The sequence below is a fragment of the Ooceraea biroi genome, chromosome 11 (assembly GCF_003672135.1).
Source record: "Ooceraea biroi isolate clonal line C1 chromosome 11, Obir_v5.4, whole genome shotgun sequence".
NCBI classification, from domain to species: Eukaryota; Metazoa; Arthropoda; class Insecta; order Hymenoptera; family Formicidae; genus Ooceraea; species Ooceraea biroi.
In genome coordinates this window covers 1,060,651-1,078,637 of record NC_039516.1, presented here as the reverse complement: position 1 = coordinate 1,078,637, position 17,987 = coordinate 1,060,651, and the positions used below count along the sequence as shown (strand labels likewise).

General features: G+C 42.4%; 4 protein-coding genes across 7 annotated transcripts; 2 read left to right on the top strand and 2 right to left on the bottom strand.

Annotated features, from left to right (window-relative positions):
• Position 1: 1 nt before the first annotated feature.
• On the bottom strand, positions 2-1,304 carry LOC105274576 (uncharacterized protein RAB5IF homolog). The gene is made up of 4 exons (XM_011330822.3): positions 928-1,304; positions 752-855; positions 486-615; positions 2-407 (listed from the first exon to the last, which is right to left on the bottom strand). The coding sequence occupies exons 1-4, from the start codon at positions 1,024-1,026 to the stop codon at positions 366-368; spliced, it is 375 nt and encodes a 124-aa protein (XP_011329124.1). The 5' UTR covers positions 1,027-1,304; the 3' UTR covers positions 2-365.
• A 3,151-nt stretch (positions 1,305-4,455) lies between these two features.
• On the top strand, positions 4,456-6,003 carry LOC105274577 (ubiquitin-conjugating enzyme E2 G2). Of its 3 annotated transcripts, none has more exons than XM_011330825.3 (5): positions 4,456-4,591; positions 4,667-4,889; positions 5,024-5,105; positions 5,321-5,439; positions 5,593-6,003. In XM_011330825.3, the coding sequence occupies exons 2-5, from the start codon at positions 4,847-4,849 to the stop codon at positions 5,847-5,849; spliced, it is 501 nt and encodes a 166-aa protein (XP_011329127.1). In that variant the 5' UTR covers positions 4,456-4,591; positions 4,667-4,846; the 3' UTR covers positions 5,850-6,003. The 3 variants fall into 3 exon arrangements, with proteins under 3 accessions (XP_011329127.1, XP_011329128.1, XP_011329125.1); XM_011330826.3 differs by having other exon boundaries at positions 4,456-4,630; positions 4,775-4,889; XM_011330823.3 differs by having other exon boundaries at positions 4,456-4,630; positions 4,712-4,889.
• A 1,354-nt stretch (positions 6,004-7,357) lies between these two features.
• LOC105274578 (putative uncharacterized protein DDB_G0286901) lies at positions 7,358-16,011 on the bottom strand. Of its 2 annotated transcripts, none has more exons than XM_011330827.3 (7): positions 15,320-16,011; positions 14,601-14,733; positions 14,326-14,519; positions 13,007-14,241; positions 12,140-12,812; positions 11,882-12,050; positions 7,358-11,801 (listed from the first exon to the last, which is right to left on the bottom strand). In XM_011330827.3, exons 3-7 carry the CDS (start codon positions 14,437-14,439, stop codon positions 11,404-11,406), a joined length of 2,589 nt encoding a protein of 862 aa, XP_011329129.2. In that variant the 5' UTR covers positions 14,440-14,519; positions 14,601-14,733; positions 15,320-16,011; the 3' UTR covers positions 7,358-11,403. The 2 variants fall into 2 exon arrangements, with proteins under 2 accessions (XP_011329129.2, XP_026829439.1); XM_026973638.1 differs by lacking the exon at positions 15,320-16,011 and adding an exon at positions 15,059-15,303.
• Positions 16,012-16,192: 181 nt separating this feature from the next.
• On the top strand, positions 16,193-17,980 carry LOC105274580 (PQ-loop repeat-containing protein 3). The gene is made up of 5 exons (XM_011330829.3): positions 16,193-16,495; positions 16,959-17,141; positions 17,211-17,433; positions 17,501-17,621; positions 17,739-17,980. The coding sequence occupies exons 2-5, from the start codon at positions 16,993-16,995 to the stop codon at positions 17,870-17,872; spliced, it is 627 nt and encodes a 208-aa protein (XP_011329131.1). The 5' UTR covers positions 16,193-16,495; positions 16,959-16,992; the 3' UTR covers positions 17,873-17,980.
• The last annotated feature ends 7 nt before the right edge of the window (positions 17,981-17,987 follow it).

Genomic DNA, 17,987 nt, shown 5'->3' with positions numbered 1-17,987 from the left:
ATTAATATTTTTATGGCATATATATCTTGCGTAAAATTGCATATAGACTTTATACATTAATACGTACGTTAAATTATTAATAAACATACATAAGACAAAATAACGTATGCTTAATTGAACTCGTCAGTCAGTTAAGATTAAAACACACACAGTTTTGACAAGGTAAGAAGACTTTTATACAGGTAATTCATACTTGTATGTAACAATATGTAACAGTATATGCACACGACACAGGAATCACACAGCAGTGTCTATTACGAGGGAATGGCTATTGCGTACGTATGGAGAATTTGGCAGCGGCGATGATCTCTGTATAAAACGCTATTGCTTCTTGTCTCGAATCCATGAATCCATCGCAATGTGAATCAGTCGAAATGCAATCCGGAATATATGATGATCCAAGTTACCTGTTAACCAATAACAATATAGAATGACACATGTCGATCGATCAATGGAGAGACGTCAAGTTCTCAATTTAGCCTTACCAGAAACCCAGCAAACGAGGTCATAAATCCCTCTTTCGTCAGTTCCCACATACCACCGAATTCTTCCTCGTCGATTTGTTGGAAACTGCTAAAGTATAAATACGTAATTCCTGCATTGACTACTACAAATCTAAAACATAAGAATCACAACGGCACGTTCGACAGTTAGTGGCGTTACTTCGAAAATATGCAATCCAGAAAAAAGAAAAGTATGTCAGAAAGGAAAACGAAAGGCACGGGAGTATGAATGATGCTGTTCTACTTACAACAATAGAGCTATAAAACCTTTCAGAGGTATAAGGCCCCATCCTATGCCAACGATAATACCGATCGCTTGTCTTGCCCAGTATATCACGTCAAGAAACTCCTCCTACAACGCGAAACGATCAGGAAAGGCGCAAGGTGGAACGAATTCTCGTGAAGACCAGAAGGTTATATTTACCTTGTCCGGCCATTCCGAATTCGCCGTGATCGCACGTGTCCACACGCTAACCTCGCACTTGTTACCGTTACCGATCTTCTCCGCCTTCGTACGCGACATCCTCGCGTCTGTTTCGGAAAGTCCGGAATCTTCACGTGAACGTGATCGTCGATTCTGATTACACGAGCATCACCACAGTGATCCGGACTTGCAGTATCACGATGCAGAACGTCCTTCACCTCCACCGTACGCAGTGTCCAATAGTATCCGCACACAGTGTGTGTCACACACCTGATTAAATTTGTCCGGTTCGACCTGCACCGTATTACACTTTCCGCACGCGAGACGAACACGGTATTTCGCAGGCCGCAGGGACCGCAGGGTATTCAATCGTACAATTCTTTGTCGACACGTTTGACGTTATCGGATGAAGTGCGCATGCGCGAAACTCTCGGTAAGCGCAATTCTCGGTTGGCACCTTTGATATACCCATAGACATAGTAAGAATAGACCGAGCGTGTTCTCAACTTGGCAGTGAATCACAGGTAGAAAAAGAGAGAAAGCAGGCGAAGGATTGCTCTCTCTCTCTAAGGAAAGAAGAGTGGGGGTAAGAGCGGAGAGTGGGGAAGACGCGAACAGAGAGAGAAAGAGATTCTCCACCTACTTTCCGTCCTTTTCTAGCTGTGCTTCACGTTTTGCGCTTCACGCTCGGTCTATTCTTACTATGTCTATGGATATACCATGAAATAGACATTTTGACATTTTCATACGTGCCATAGGTTCGCCATCTAGAATACTATAGCCGGTATTCATAGTCGAATCTTATATATAAGACCGTCTTAAGTGTATCTTCAGATACTCCATAGCCAATGAAATGACCGCTGTATAGTTAGCAGACAAATATGATAAATCTTTTTTTTTATTGCAATCGTTTGGGAATTGTTTGGGAAAGTTTAGGAAACTACTTTTAGAGTGTGGGAAATAATAGTTGTTTAATAATTAATGAAAATTAGATGAGTGTATAGTTAGCAGACATCGTTCCAAATAATTTTCTTTTTCGCTTCTTTCAACGCCAAATCATTTAGGAAATACGCCTATAATGTTTTCAGAGTTTGGGAAATAATGATTCCCCCTCAAAATCGAGTTGAAAGTCATCACCCAGACGTGCAGTATAATCTAGGGAATAATCTAGGGACTTTTTGACTATAGGCTATATAATGGAAAAACGTTTATAATCTTTGATATTTCTCATTGTTTTCCATTTCAATAATTTGGGAAAGTTTAGGAAACCACTTCTAGAGTTTGGGAAATAATAGTTTTTGGTAATACTTAAGGAGACGGGCCTCCTCACCGATTTCCTTCTAACTTTGCAATATCGTTTATTTTGATGAAAAAATACGATTGCGAGAAGGAAAATCGTCGCTCTCAACTACAAAGAAAGTTATCACCTACTGAAAAATGACAGTTTCGAGGTTAGGAAATCTGTCATACCGGCGGTCTACGGGCGTAGCGCACACTGACTGAGCATGCGCGGTGACGTCAAAATGCGCGAAATTAAACGCGTGTGTACATTACTAGCAATGCAAATTAGACCCCGGCACACCAGCGCGACGCGACACGCGATGCGCGATATGCGACGTGCGATATCCAATGAGCGTACAGTGTTTATGGAAAAGCTGTACGCTCATTGGATATCGCACGTCGCGTATCGCGCATCGCGAACTGCGTCGCGCTGGTCTGCCGAAGGCTTTAGATTCCAAATAAGTTTTCAATTCATGTGAAGCGAGGTTCCACGCAAAGCAAGGTTCTATATTGTAACTTCCACGCAGTACTTTTGGACATAGTTTGTTTGCGCGCACGCGCGCGCGCACACACACACACACACACACACACACACACACACCGAAGGGGGGCTGCGGGGGGCTTTCGGCCCCCCACCCGCACCCCCCCTCGCAGGGTGGGTGGGTGGAAGACGCTTTTTTCATGTCTTTCCGTGTCGAAATAAACGGTGTCCAAACTGTTCAATTGCGCACCGTGAAGTTGGACACCGTTTATTTCGACACGGAAAGACATGAAAAAAAGCGTCTTCCGCCCACCTACCCACCTTGCGAGGGGGGGTGCGGGTGGGGGGCCGAAAGCCCCCCGCAGCCCCCCTTCGGTGTGTGTGTGTGTGTGTGCGCGCGTGCGCGCAAACAAACTATGTCCAAACGTACTGCATGGAAGTTACAATATAGAACTTTACTTTGCGTGGGACCTCGCTTCACATGAATTGAAAACCTATTTGGAATCTTACTAATTTGCATTGCAAGTACAATTAGTACGATTCCAAATAGGTTTTCAATTCATGTGAAGCGAGGTCCCACGCAAAGCAAAATTCTATATTGTAACTTCCACGCAGTACTTTTGGTCACCTAAAAGTTTTGTTATTTTGTTTATGTGGAAGAGTACTAGGTGACGGGCGAAGCCACCCAAGCATATACTTTCCCAGTATAAAAAATTAATAATATTAAGAAAGTAAGAAAGTTTATATGTATCTGTATTCTGTAAAGGAGAATACACCTTTCTTTTTTATTATGCTTCTAAAGTCACTTCGAAAAGCTTCATTATATTCCTTTATTTTATCCCGAGTGGTGGCCGCCGCAATGTTTGTGTGTACAAATTGCGAAATTTTTATCAAAAGCATTTCAACTGTAATTTTTGTATGTGTATGAGTGCAAATGGCAACACTGTTTCACTAGTTACTCCAGGATCCTCTTAATTATAAAAATTATTGCTTCCCAAACTGTGAAAGTGCCTTTCTAAACTTGCCCAAACGATTCCCAAATGATTGCAATAGAAAACATTAGAAAACAATGAGATAATCGAAGATTATAAACATTTTCCATTATATAGGTTATGGTCAAAAAATCCCTAGAGTTTTGGCTTGACGTCTGGTTGATGACATGAAACTTTATTTTGAGATGCAATTATTATTTCCCAAACTCTAAAAACATTACAGGCGTATTTCCCAAATGATTTGGCGTTGAAGAAGCGAAAAAGAACATTATTTGGAATGATAACTATACGCTCAACTAATTTTCATTAATTATTAAAAAACTATTATTTCCCAAACTCTAAAAATGGTTTCCTAAACTTTCCCAAACGATTCCCAAATTATTGAAATGGAAAACAATGAGAAATATCAAAGATTATAAACGTTTTTCCATTATATAGTCTATAGTCAAAAGTCCCTAGATTATTCCCTAGATTATACTGCACGCTGGGTGATGACTTTCAACTCAATTTTGAGGGGAAATCATTATTTCCCAAACTCTGAAAACATTATAGGCGTATTTCCCAAATGATTTGGCGTTGAAAGAAGCGAAAAAGAAAATTATTTGGAATGATGTCTGCTAACTATACACTCATCTAATTTTCATTAATTATTAAAAAACTATTATTTCCCAAACATTAAAAGTGGTTTCCTAAACTTTCCCAAACGATTGCAATAAAAAAAAAAGATTTATCATATTTGTCTGCTAACTATATTGAGGTGAATACCGGCCTATGAAGCAACGTCAGCATAAATTTTCATACGAATTCATGCACCGTGACTGTACGCTATACCGTGATGCTTCGTGATTCTTGCTGATGGTCGATAATATATTTGTCTTTGACTGTTTTAAAAGGGACTTCGTTTAAACATGTACGGAATCACGAATATGAGAAAAGCAGCTCCGATTAGGTGATTATTTCTTTTAATAGATGTCATGAAACATAGATTGTAGACCTGTCAACGGTACGAATACAAAGCAAGAAAATTTAGGAGGTCAGGATAGCCCCGAGCTTTAAACGGCCGATTATTTAGTCACCGTGGCTCCTGTTCAAGGTCAATTTTAAGAGGAGGGATCCTTGGTCATTTCGTACAGTTGGCGAATCGATCGAATCATCGAACGGAACGATGGCAGGATCGGCGCTCAGGCGATTGATGGCAGAGTACAAACGTGAGAATCAGATTTTTCAATCCTTCAACGCACACCATGGTAGCATGAGTAGCTCGCTCATGATGTTTTTACGCAAGTTTGCGGCATCTTCTTCACGGGGAAATAATGTTCATCGTACGATGAATAATTTACAGAGCTAACCTTGAATCCACCAGAAGGAATCATTGCCGGACCGATTAACGAGGAAAACTTTTTCGAATGGGAAGCCCTCATCACGTAAGTCTTCACTTTATCCTTCTTAAAAGAATTTCTGTTGGCGACTCGTTCGTTATGTTTTATTATACTACACACACCTCTCCTGTAATCTATCATTTACTTGAGTCCATTGTATTTCTTTAGTTAATATCAAAAGTAATACTCAAGAGGATGCTTTTGTAAATTCTTTAGTAGTGCATTTGGCTATCAGTATCAGTAAAACTGATTACTTTTAGTGGACCAGAGGGAACGTGCTTTGAGGGTGGGGTATTTCCAGCAAAATTAATATTTCCTCCAGATTATCCGTTGAGCCCTCCAAAGATGCAGTTTACCTGCGAGATGTTTCATCCTAACAGTAAGACACTATATTATGTTAATTAAAAAAACGTTGTAAAAAGAAGTTGTTAAAGGTTCTTGCTTATGTAGAACAAGTATCGAGTGTTGAGAGTACTCGGAATTGTTAGCTGCACATAAAATTGTATCTTTCTCTCTTTCTCCTTCTGTCTAGTCTACGCAGATGGCAGAGTCTGCATAAGTATACTGCATGCGCCTGGTGACGATCCTATGGGTTACGAAAGCAGTGCAGAGAGGTGGAGCCCAGTGCAAAGTGTGGAAAAGATACTTTTGAGCGTGGTGAGTATGTTGGCAGAACCGAATGACGAGAGTGGTGCCAATGTGGACGCTGCAAAGATGTGGAGGGAGGATCGCAGTGAATTCGAAAGGATAGCTCAGAAGCTGGTTAGAAAGACTCTGGGTATTCCTTGAGACAAAACGTGCAGCATCTATCCAAAATAAGAAAGACAGAGAGAGAGAGAGAAAGAGAATGATAAACTTGATTGTTGTTACTTTTCTCTATTTTTGTCGCTCAATGTGGCATCCCTGTATGGAACAATAAAAAAATTTTTATCCGTTCCGCACCAATTCTCTCCGAGTTATTTCTCGCGTACTGGTTTACGCGCAAAATACGTGACTTTCTGATTGAAACTTTGAGACTTATAAAGCACAAGTTAACGAAGATCGACGGTGTTAATCTCAAAAAATGTATTTTATTTTCAACATTGCAGTACAAACATGGGTAATCAAATACATACGCTGTTACCTCATACGCTTACATATACCATTCCACTGTGACGAGCCAATAACGAAGGACAGGATTCACTTCTTGTGTTCGGGTGCATAGTTGACGTTGAGTGTTAGTTGCACTTAAAATTACCAACTGATCCCACGAATTATGGCCTACGGCGACGTTAAAATCATTATCACATTCGCGCATGGTGTCAGATTATTCGCGTATAAATGTACATTGGCGAAAACTTAACGTGTTATCAACTAATGTCTTTTTTTTAGATATCCTTTATTCAAGGAAAGTAGACTTAAATCAATATGTTCATATTTTACAAAGATGTTCGTGAAACGAAATCAAGCAAAGTAGTGGTTCTTTCAACTGAAAACGCTTTTCAGAAGGATCATAACTTCGTCAGCAAGCAAGGACAAACTGGATTGCTTTCGCAGTTTCAGTTATCCTACTTTTACTTCGACGGAATTGTGCGAGTATGAGTCGATCAGAAGATCGTCGGCACGATCCCGATAGAAATTCTGGAATGTACGTGTCGCATTGTATTTACAAAATTAAGAAATCCGCAGCAGACGTCTATCGTGGACATCTCGCTCTGATAACAATCGAACTTGGTGACAAAAATACAGGGCATTTCACTTAAAGCGTGTCAGTCTGGGTAGTCGAACGCGATTTTCTTTGAAAGATTTGTTTTTTAAATTTGTTTTTTCTTTCGGTTCCAAAGAGATTGGATTAAAGGTGATATATTTTTCTCGTCGGGAAAATTCCTCAATGCTTCTCTCATCTTTAGTGTCCTTCCAGTTACAGGTCCGAGTTGCTTTACGCAAAACACCCTGCGCATTAGACTAGAATAAATAAATTGGTACACCTCGTCGTATACAATAAGTGATCTTCATGATCGAATTGCAAGTGTGATATCAAGGATCAGACAAGTTCACATTTCGAAGCGGTTAATTCTTCATCGATCCCTTAGTGATTAGCCATGTTTGAATAACATGTACAGTGAGTGCAAGAGTAATTGACTAATTTAGCAAATCCTGAAATACGTGACAAAAGTTCGAGCAACAGTTTTTTTTTCGTCACTTTACACTTTAAAAGGTGAACTTGCTTGTTCCTTGCACCCAGAGCAAAAAATTTGTTCCTTTTCACCGTTTTACTTGGATTAAACATCAGCGAGAATAAATACAAGACTTCGCACGTAAATTGGTATTGGTATTTTATTAATAAACAATACTGAAATCTCCAACTGAAAAAATGCAGTATTTGTGACTAGCATTCGGCAATTATACGTAAATAATAATGTTATCTGTTTTGTGCGGCTAAAGTACAACATCTCGTATGTTTCTTTAATCGATAATCCATCCTTTCATACTCGTGTGACAATTCAATAATACGCCAAGTCCTGCGGATATCCGGAGTTAACAATATAATAAATAGTTGCGAAGAAAAAACTTTCTACGTAAAGTTACGTACATTTAATGCGAAACGAAGATACGCAGATGTTGTACTCTGGATACAGCTGCATACTTTGGCATAGGAGAGAGGATGCATTCTACATTCTGTGCCAAGCGATTGTACCACCGATCAAAATCAAATCTCAAATCGGAACTTGATCGGACCTCCGAACGAATTTACCGCGTTTTTCACAACCAGGGCTTGGAAGCTTCGTTTCGCTTACAGGGTATACCCCGCGGGTGTCACGCTTGAGAAATGCGCGTTAGCCGGAAAACCGAGAGCAAAGTACACGACGATGCCGGGAGAGCCTGTATATGAATGTTCGATTCGCCTAACGTTCCCAGCGTTTCGCTCGACGCAAAGTATCGCCCGTTTATCAGTAATATCACATTTCGCTAGAAGAAGTGTACATTCAAAAGCAATCGCTCGTCGCGGCGACGAATCCCGCCGATATCGAAAGTTTTACAAATATACAAAAAACGTTTGACACGTACACTTCCCGTCGCCTAATCACGCAATCGACAATCGGAGACGGGGGCTTGAGCTACTTGGACGAGCCACGGGCTGCGAACGTGTCGCATTTAGCGCTAAACGACCACTCGAGTCTCATTACCCTCTAATCTCCTCTAATCTCGGTTGTTCGTCTTAAAAAATGTCATTTTGTCATTCTTATTTGATAACGGCTATTTCATCTAGCTTCGACACGTTGCAGTCGTGGAGGGCTCCCGCTTGGCGCAGAACGCTGCGTTTTTTTTTTCTTACATTTATTTTAGAGCCGGTTGCACCAACGTGGCTAAACGGAAACGTGTCGATTAGCACTATCTGCGATTAAATAAACTTTCATTCTTATCTATATATTATTGGCTAGAACTACGATCTACGGAGAATTAATTAAGGTATAACTAAACTTCAGGGACGATTGCACTAACGTCAGCACTAAGCATGTTTGACTGAAGTTAACATGGATCAAATTCAGACCCATCTCGAGATTAAATTAACTCGATTCTTTAGTTAACTTGGATTGAACCTAGGAGTTAACTGAGAAACGTGTGATAAAGGATATAATTTAAATATAATTTAAATCGATTAAGTTTTACTACTTAACTAAAATTAATCAACTAAGATTAACGCGGTTATATAACCGGAAGGTTTCTCCTTTTGTATTCCTACTAGCTAGAATTATCGCTTGCTATCGCGTCAATTAACCAAGCCTGTTAATGCAACTGACCCTTAAAACGTAATCTTATCAAATAAGACTCACGCTCCCTTAACAACTAGAATTTCCTCGCAGGCGAGGACACACATTCGTATGTTGCGTATGTGTGTGTGTGTGTGTTTTGTCTGTATGGCTATGTGTGCAACTTATGCCGACGTAAGTACGCTCGTTATAAAATCTTACTAATTCTGCTCTATATACGTATACCTCCCTCTGTGACTATGAGGTACTCTGTGGTGCCGTTATTAATTGTTAACTATACGCACATGCCTCGCGAACCCCACGCAGGACTCGCATAGTCCTCTGGACGATCTCGTTAATATTAATAGTAATCGTATTGCAAAATCTACCTGGTGGATACTGGGTACAAAATTTGTCTGCTGCGCGCGCACGCATGTGTGTACGTGTGTATGTGTACGTGTGAATTTGCCAAAGCGCAAAACTGGAATTTCAAGCGACACTTTCTGGACAATCCTAATCTCACGTTTATCTCGAAGTAATAAATCAGTTAATGAACCACTCCTCGATAACGGTGAACGAACGAAAACAGGGAGTACTACGTACGGATATTCGGCTACAAGTTGCAACAGGAAGTTTCCCTCCTTCGAAAGGTCTATTGCGATACTAATGCCACGTTGTTAAGCTCTAGGCAACATCGAAAGATGAAAATTGGTCGGAATAAGTCTCTACTTGGAACAAATCTGGAAATTCCATCGGTTTCTTATAACTCGTAAGAGCATAAATAACAATTGAAATAATATGTGTATGTACAATTGAAAAAACGGAAACTTAAGAAGAATACAACATAAATAGAATTACGGTGTCTCCTATAATCTCCGATTAATTTCGATGTGTGTTATTGCACGACGTTGTGCCTCAAAGCTTGTTCGAGCACAAAAATAAACGCACGATTATCCTAATTTCGCAATGTACGAAACTGAAGGCTACAGTAATTTTGCATAGCACATTGCATAGCAATCATCAATGCCTTGCTCGAGTTTTTCCATCAACTAAAGTCACATTAATTGATCTTAAATTGATTACTCAAATGAACGAGAAATCGTGCAACGCTCAAATTGCGCATCGCGACTTTAGCTACCCTTTATATATTGCCAGAATTTCCATTGGTTATATACTTGTAAGTGCTTTTATGATCGAGATAACTTTCATTGGTTTTGCGTAATCGATTCGTAAAAGAAAATTTGAAAAAGGGCAATATGTCATTCATTCCCATGTTCTGATCAGTTTGTCGAGTTGATCTTCGAGTAGTCAGTCTGATTTAACTAAATGGACTCGAAATACATTCTGGATTATATGGACGCTCTATGTCTATTATCGCTTTTAATCGGAAGCTCGGCTGCAACGAATAGACACTGAATAAAATTTTCAAAGTTCAAAACTCGAAACTCCAACATTAATTTGCCCAAGCTTTAACAAAGAATGCGAGTATGGCACACAAAGAAGAGTTTTTATTCGACCACTATGTGTGTCTCTCTCTCTAGATCTATATATATTTATATATGTACTTATATATACGTATAAACGGATAATTGTGCGTTGCTTATGTCACATATAATTTTGTCATTCGTTACAGTCGACCGAAATCAACTAAACTGAAAGTGCTATACAAAGACGCGATAAAAAATCAAGAAATGGTTTAGTCACAATTTTCTTCTGAATTAGTCACTTTGTTTAATCACCGTTCCGCAAGCAATTTTATAACCATTTTTAAGCTGCGATGCGAGTTGTAAAGAATTGCGTTTTCGCGTACTCGCATAGAAAAGAAACGCGAGTTAATTATAAAATGTATCATATTAACACACATGCAGAAAACATCGCAGTAAATATCGTAGCTTTTGTGGAAACGGAATAAACTCGATTCTCTTTTACTCGATAATTAAATCAGGTAATTTGCGACGACCATAACTTGCAACTCTAAATATATGGTGCATAGGGAAATTCCTCTACATTCCTCTACTTTCAAGTTTGATCACATTACTCACTTTACGAATCGATACGCCGCAAATCGTCGAAACCAAAATCACAGGCGCAAAATCGTTAATCTTATGTCACGTCGTCACGTCGACGATAACAAAAATCTAATTAAATCAAGCATTAAATTTCACGAAAATTCAATAATCAAATAAATTTCTGTACATTAACAAGAATTTAATTAAATCATCAATTAAATTCCTCTATGTTAATTGCAGTTTAATTTAACAGCGAATTAAATTCTTACCCGTCAATAAATCCAGTCGAGTAAAAATATAATAAATTTTTAGATATAAAGAAAACATTAATTAAATGACGAGTGAAATTAGCATACGTCAGTAACGTATTAATACGGGTCACGTATTAAATTCTACGTCAGCGAAAACCTAACTGAGCGATCTACGAAAGTTTCGGGCGTCAGCAGAAATTGAATGAAGCGGCGATGTAAATTTTTACACATTCGTGAAAATTCAATGGAATCGCGAATTAAATTTTATGCGTTAACGTCAGAGACGACGTTCGGCGCGAATGTCTTTGCACAGAGAGCGGAGCAGAGGAAGAAAAAGTCACACGGCTGTACCTCACGACAGGCCCTGCGGTGTGAAGCAGATCTTTTCCAATTCGCCAGTCGACGAACTGACAGGTGACTCGGCCCGGTCATCCTGCTCGGCTGCCAATTGCTCGCTGTAGTAATGGGGCGTGCTGAGATAATCGATTAGCCGGCGAGGTAGCGGCAGGGTCGGGATCAGGTCCCTGCGCACCATCTTAAGGATGACGAATCTGCAAGTGTGTTGCAGGCTCTGGACCTGTTTGAATCGCGACACCGGATGCAGCAACTGCACTCGCATCGGTCCTAGAACCGGTCGTCGGTGCAGAAAGAAGAGGTAGCGACCACTTCGCGAATGTTCGACCGCGTTCTCGATGAAGTCAACAATGGTGTGCGATTTGAACTTCGTGCAGCTGCCGAAGCTGAAGTTACCTGCGTACAGAGAGAAGCGAGCCTTGTACACGTCTCCAATTGCCAGTTGAAAATTATCTAACGACACGAATCAAACTTACCCTGATCATGTTCTATCCTTACGTGTCGCACGCAACTGTTAAGTCTAAACGACAAAGAGAAGATGTAATGATCGTCACTACTGTCCCGCACGATGAACGAGCCATCCGGTTCATTGGATAGTATCTTCTCCGCCGCTTCTCCAGATATAGGTCCCCAGTACCATCCATACTGTCAAAAAAAGTACAAAAAATAATATACAATATTATTCATTCGTTAAACCAATGAAAGTTGATTCGCGCATAACCGGGGTTACGTACATCTTTCACTTTCTCGATGCTGGCGGCAAAGTCCATGCTCGTGTCCTCCACGACGTCCTCCTCGACTCGCGCGGCGGTCGGCGGAACTTGCTGCTGAACCTGCGAGGGCGGAGACTCGCACTTGGGCGCCATCGCCGTAAGAGCCTCCTCCGCTTGCTCCACGCTCACTTGGCCGTTGCTCTTGGGCAGCGGAGGTAAGGCGCGCTTGAAGAACGGCAGCTTCTGTGCGGACGGCTCCGTCTCGGACGGAGCGGTATTGTTGTTGTTCGCGTGCTGGTCGGAGTCGACGCCCTCCTCTTCCTCAACGATCTCTCCCTGCACAATACTGTTCCGTTTCTCCACGAAGTCTCTCTCCGGAGAGCCGAGCCGCCGGAATCGAAAGATATTGCAGAGCGTTTGCTTGAGATTCAACGAGAAGTTACGCTGGCTCTTCTTCATCTTCTCTCGTTCAGACTCACTCTTGTCCTTGTGCGATTCGTCGCGCGCCTTTTTGTGTCTGATACCAACGAACGCGTTCCGCTTGTGCTTTTTCGCATTGTTGTTATTGTGATTGTTATTATTATTATTATTGTTGTTGTGGTGGTGATGATGATGGATCATCAGCCCGTTGCTGGTGCTCTTGTTGGACACTGGCGTGTCCGTGGACGAGTCCGTATGTGCGTTACTGTTATACCTATTATTAGACATCATTCGCTATTATTAGATTGTCACTGTAGCCAATTTGACAATACTCGAGAACATGCAACTTTAGACACTAAGAGTAAATAGAGAGCAACTTATATTTAAGTATAAATGCACATTATTTCTGAAGGAAGATGTTCTCTCTTTGCTTATCTTGCCTATCAAGAGAAACCTTTTTGTACCTACCTATTATTGTTATTTACACTGAGGGGCTTAGGCGTCGCGGCGAGGTGCACGGGAGTGTGGCCTAGCAGCGGCGCCTTGTCTCGCTTGATCTTTTCACTGGAGTCACTGGAGCTCGAATAGAGCGTCTGCAGGTACTGTCGCACCTCGTGTAACGTCATGTGGATCGGCTCGCCGATATTGTGCGCGTGTCCATTCGATGTTCTGACACCATGCCGACCGGAAGTACCCGGTACGCTGTGTCGTTTGCCACCACCACCATTACCACCATTACCACCATTACCACCAGCACTGCCGCCACCGCTGCCGCTACCGGCGCCGCCACTAACACCAGGATTACCCTCGTTACAACACACGTCAGCCAACAAGCGCTGCGACTTGATGACGTGCGTGATGGCACGTGATTTGCCGCAGTAGTGGCGCGCTTGCTGGATATGCGCCTCCAACTCGCTCTGCGAACTCGCGGAAACGTTCCGCCGCCTCTTGCGGTGATGCCGATGCCGTTTCGGTCGCTGTGGCGTCCGCAGATCGTGCAGTGGTCGCACCACGTCGATCGGTACCGTGTAGATATCCGAATCGAACGGGACGTTGTACATGTCGCTGATCTCACTGGTGGTCAGTACATCATGCGACATCGCGGACGTAATAAAACTGCTGTCGTCGGCCTTGTGACCGAGTCCGGTAGTATTGATAGAGTTGTGCGAGCTGGACAACCGGGAGGAGGCCAGCGAGCAACGCGAATTCGGCCGGTTCAGCGTATTATATGGGGTGATGGTGATGGTAGCGGCGCCCTGGCACACTGGTGGCGTCATTAGGTCCCACATGCGTTTAGGATTGGTTTGCTGGGCCCGGGTTACCACCGGAATTCGATTCACAGCAGGCGCAATCCTTCCCTCGGGCCAGGAGATGCGGCAGGAAATTGCCAGTGCCTCTTCCACCACCATGTGTACCAGATTATCGGCGTAGTCGTCCATCCAGCGTGGCGTTCTGCGTCTCATCAGTCGCGCGTAGCTCAGGATCGGTGCCGACGAGGATTCCGAGTCCGGTGGCGATGGACTGTCCTGAAATTCCGGTGGCGGCTTTATCGCCACATCGACCACTTCAACTTCCAGCTTACTATCCGCGTCGCCCCAACCCGGGCCCTTCTTCAGGGTGTTGAAGTTCTCGCCGCACATGCCGTCCGAATAATCAAACGAATCTTGCGATAGGGACTTGCTCTCTATGTCACTCTCCTGCATCTGGAACAATTTTCATTTGACGATTTGAGTGTAACGACTCCAGGATCCCCTTATCGTTAGAAGAAAAACGCGTAGATGCTTTACCTCCATCGCAAGATGTGCCCGAACAGAATCACTGGAAATTGAACCCCCCAAACCACTGCTACCAAGATCACTGAGAGGCCCAGCGCTTAGTGAACATGACGGCGGGGAGTCCATGTCAGATTATTATCTGTTTTAGCTGTACTAGATTGGTAAGCCTATAGTAGCCAGAATTTTTGGTATTCCCACATCACCCCCTAAAATTGAATGACAGGAGTGTCAAGTGACCATTTTCATTTCCAAGATATCTTTCACGTTTCTAGTTTGAAGCATCTAACCTGAAAAAAGGAACCACAGGCACGACGTGACTGCCTTACGATGTCCATATTCATATATTCGCTTGTACTCATTGTATGGTCCATTATGATTGAAAGAATGCAGTGATACTCTAAAGCAACAAGATTGACAAACCTAAAACAAAAAAACACGACAGCACGATGAACGTAAGTTTTCAGTAAAACAATATACAAGAGAGATGAGTCACGCTATCTTCAGAATGTCATACGATTTCACAGATATGACTCATGAAGGTCAATTATTTCAGCCATCATTAGCACTCTATGAAATCCAATTTGCCCGGATTCCTAAAGTATTCGTACAAATCGCGTGTAAACGAACCCTCAAAAAGATCCAACTTTTCCATCCCTCAATAAATTAAGAGCAATCGTCCCGAGACGTCACTCGACAGCTAACCAAACCTGTCGCAACGTCGTCGGTAACGGGTGCTCATTCTTACCGCGCATTTAACGCTAAATACGGCTATCTCGCGAATCTTGTCAACTTGTCGGGAAATACGACGCAACACTGGGACTCGGCGCTAAGTTCATGACGATGAGGCGCCCGCCGGAGGAGCGCACGGTGCAGCACCCGGCGAGAGAAGGTTGACGGGTGCTCGTGCTGGATCGCGTCGCACAAGAAAGTCCCCGGGAGCGACTCGGGTCGGGGACTCGAGTCGACCCGAGCGGGAGAGGCGAGCGGACGATACTGCGGCGCTTACCTTCGCGCTAGATTGACCGCGGCGCGTTCGCGGTCCGGGCTTCGTCGTCGTCGTCGTCGTCGTCGCGCGGGGGCACGCCGCTCATGATCGCCGCATGACGCGCGCGGAGCCCACGCCGGGACCAATCGATATCTGCGAGACAACGCGGAGCAGCCTCACGTTTCGCTTCGCACCGCACGTTCGGCTCGGTCCGGTTCGCGGCGTTCCGCGCGTCACGCCTACATGTTCGGCGCTGCCAACCTCACCGCGCGGAATCTGCCTGTGGAATGCTCCTCGGATACTCTTCGGGACACTTGACGATGGAAATGAATTTTCGAATGCATCAAGTGATCCCGTTATGATTAAAGAATAAAGTACACGAGCCGATTCCGTCTCGGAGCACAAATCTGATATCAAGTAGAATGCTCATGGAGTACTGTAGGACAGAGTATGCGAGTAAGAGGGAACATTCTGGCTCGTGGATACTCGATCACAAATTTTTAATTTTTCTTCGTCTTTTTTTTCAGTGGATATCGATTTTCAAAGAAACACAATGCTTTTATTTCCTCCGTGCTGCCCCTATTCCAGGGAGGATCTTTATTCGCATCGTCGGTAATTCAAAGACCTAATTTTCCGTTGCTCCAACTTTCATTCGAAGCGCTCCGATCGCGGAAAGAAGCGTTCAAAATCCACACTGAGGGAGAGATCAGCTGATCGGCTGGCGCGTGTCACGCCATTCGCGTAAGCTCCACCAATCGCGCGCGCGACGGTTATATATATATATAATATATACGCGATTCACTAATGCATGGTGGGGCGAAAGGTTACCGGAGAATGGAGCATAAGAGCGGAGGGTAATAGTACATAGAGCGACGCGTACGCGAATGAGTAACGTGACTGCGGGGCGAGGGGAGACGTCGGAGAGTCCATAGTGTGACAGCTTTAATAAGCCGAAGCCGCGAATCGCGAATCGTGACAGTCGGGGAGGATGTTTGGGCAGCTCGCGAATCGCTCGACAATACCTTATGTGAACTTGACACCTCGTTGATTGCGCAAGTGGCGGGGTAATATGACTCTTCGCACAATTTCGAAAATAGAAAATAGGTGTCAACGTTGACGTACGTTCGCGTACCTTTCACGTGCGCCTGTGCGGGCGTACGTGCGTGTGCTCCCTCCCGGAACAATTAGCGAAAAAAGGTAATACATGACAGAAAGATATAATATTTATCTACAATATCGTTATAATCGTTGTTGAGCAAAATGTGGACAATGTCTGAGGCCACTGCGAGCGAGTCTTAGTACCGGCATAGGAAGATATTTTTGTAATTGTTGACGAACTATTTCAGTAACGTGGTTTTGGCATAGCGCAAATTATTTCCGTAAAACAGTGATAGTAAATAACTTTTTCGCTAAATATTGATGCATGTTTCGCAAAACGCAGTAAAAATCGCAAAACGATATTGATTAAAATATGAATAATATAATAATATAATAATAATAATGTTGTATTGTTGTTATATAATAATAATATATACAACACATATATAAACACTTGTAAAAAGATTAGATAGGATATAATCATGACTCCCTGATAAGAATATGTTTAATTTTTTAATGTAACTTAGTATTGCATTTTCCATGTGTATGTGTACTGTTACAGAGCAATTGAAGGGTAAAAAAAAACAAACGCAAAAATGTCGCTGCTGCAACAATTTGCGGACTTGTTGAGCCTGATAACAATAGGCATGTGCTTCGTATTGAAAATCCCGCAAATAGTAAAAATACTCTCCGTGAAATCTGCCCATGAGATATCGACGCTAGGATTATTTTTAGAATTAACAAGGTAGTCCTTTGCTAAACTGATCCGTCTCGTATTATTATTTCTTCGTAAATAATTAATTGTTCCTTTCAGCTATACTGTGATGACTAGTTACAATTACACGAACGGGTATTCGGTGCTGTCCTACTTGGAGTATCCGATAATATTAGTGCAGGAGTACATATTGATATTCCTTGTGCTGAAATATGTAAACAAACTCAACATGTGGTCCCTGCTGTGCACCATAATGTACTTTATACTAAGCGGCTGTTTGTTGTTGGAAGCTCTTCCAAAAGTTGTACTTACATTTTTGGCGGTTAGTAGAGAAATAATCGTTTTTTTATGGGCAAGAGAAGAGCTGAAAAATACTGTCTGATTTTCAGCCCATGTGCACGCCGATTTCCGCTTCCAGTAAGATTGTCCAACTGTTGGCTATACTTCGAGCCAAAAACGCAGAGTCGGTGTCGCCTCTTACCTGGTTTATATCTGCCTTCACAAATCTGAGTAAGTTTCGAGTTATTTAAGATAATAATATAAAGAAATTATAGGTAAGACAATAATAAAATGGAAGAAAAAAGTAATGAGATAATAAAAAAATAAATATCGAATGACTTGTTTCAGCGAGGGTGTTTACCATATGGATGGATTCGGCCGACATGCTTTTGCTGGGGAACTTCATCATTTCGGTGCTACTTAGTTCCAGTATCATGTTTTCCGCGCTTTATTACAGAGCGCGCCCGGTCAAGCAGGATTAAATGAGAATTAAGTTATGTAACTGATCTAGTCCTGAGCATATTTTATGATATTGATAATTCAGTGTATTTTACTGGAAACAACCATTAAATTATTTTTTGATCACGTCACATGGTC

Bases quoted from the DNA above. Each gene is read 5' to 3' on its own strand.
- LOC105274576 (XM_011330822.3), bottom strand. From the start codon at position 1,026: ATGTCGCGTACGAAGGCGGAGAAGATCGGTAACGGTAACAAGTGCGAG. The intron at 616-751 runs GTAAGTAGAACA...CTTATGTTTTAG, and splicing joins GGTTTTATAGCTCTATTGTT to ATTTGTAGTAGTCAATGCAG. The intron at 408-485 runs GTAAGGCTAAAT...ATTGGTTAACAG, and splicing joins CCTCGTTTGCTGGGTTTCTG to GTAACTTGGATCATCATATA.
- LOC105274577 (XM_011330825.3), top strand. From the start codon at position 4,847: ATGGCAGGATCGGCGCTCAGGCGATTGATGGCAGAGTACAAAC. The intron at 4,890-5,023 runs GTGAGAATCAGA...AATAATTTACAG, and splicing joins ATTGATGGCAGAGTACAAAC to AGCTAACCTTGAATCCACCA. The intron at 5,106-5,320 runs GTAAGTCTTCAC...GATTACTTTTAG, and splicing joins GAATGGGAAGCCCTCATCAC to TGGACCAGAGGGAACGTGCT.
- LOC105274578 (XM_011330827.3), bottom strand. From the start codon at position 14,439: ATGGACTCCCCGCCGTCATGTTCACTAAGCGCTGGGCCTCTCAGTGAT. The intron at 12,051-12,139 runs GTACGTAACCCC...TTTTTTTGACAG, and splicing joins GCATCGAGAAAGTGAAAGAT to TATGGATGGTACTGGGGACC. The intron at 11,802-11,881 runs GTAAGTTTGATT...CTCTGTACGCAG, and splicing joins AAGGATAGAACATGATCAGG to GTAACTTCAGCTTCGGCAGC.
- LOC105274580 (XM_011330829.3), top strand. From the start codon at position 16,993: ATGTCGCTGCTGCAACAATTTGCGGACTTGTTGAGCCTGATAACAATA. The intron at 17,142-17,210 runs GTAGTCCTTTGC...TGTTCCTTTCAG, and splicing joins TTATTTTTAGAATTAACAAG to CTATACTGTGATGACTAGTT. The intron at 17,622-17,738 runs GTAAGTTTCGAG...GACTTGTTTCAG, and splicing joins ATCTGCCTTCACAAATCTGA to CGAGGGTGTTTACCATATGG.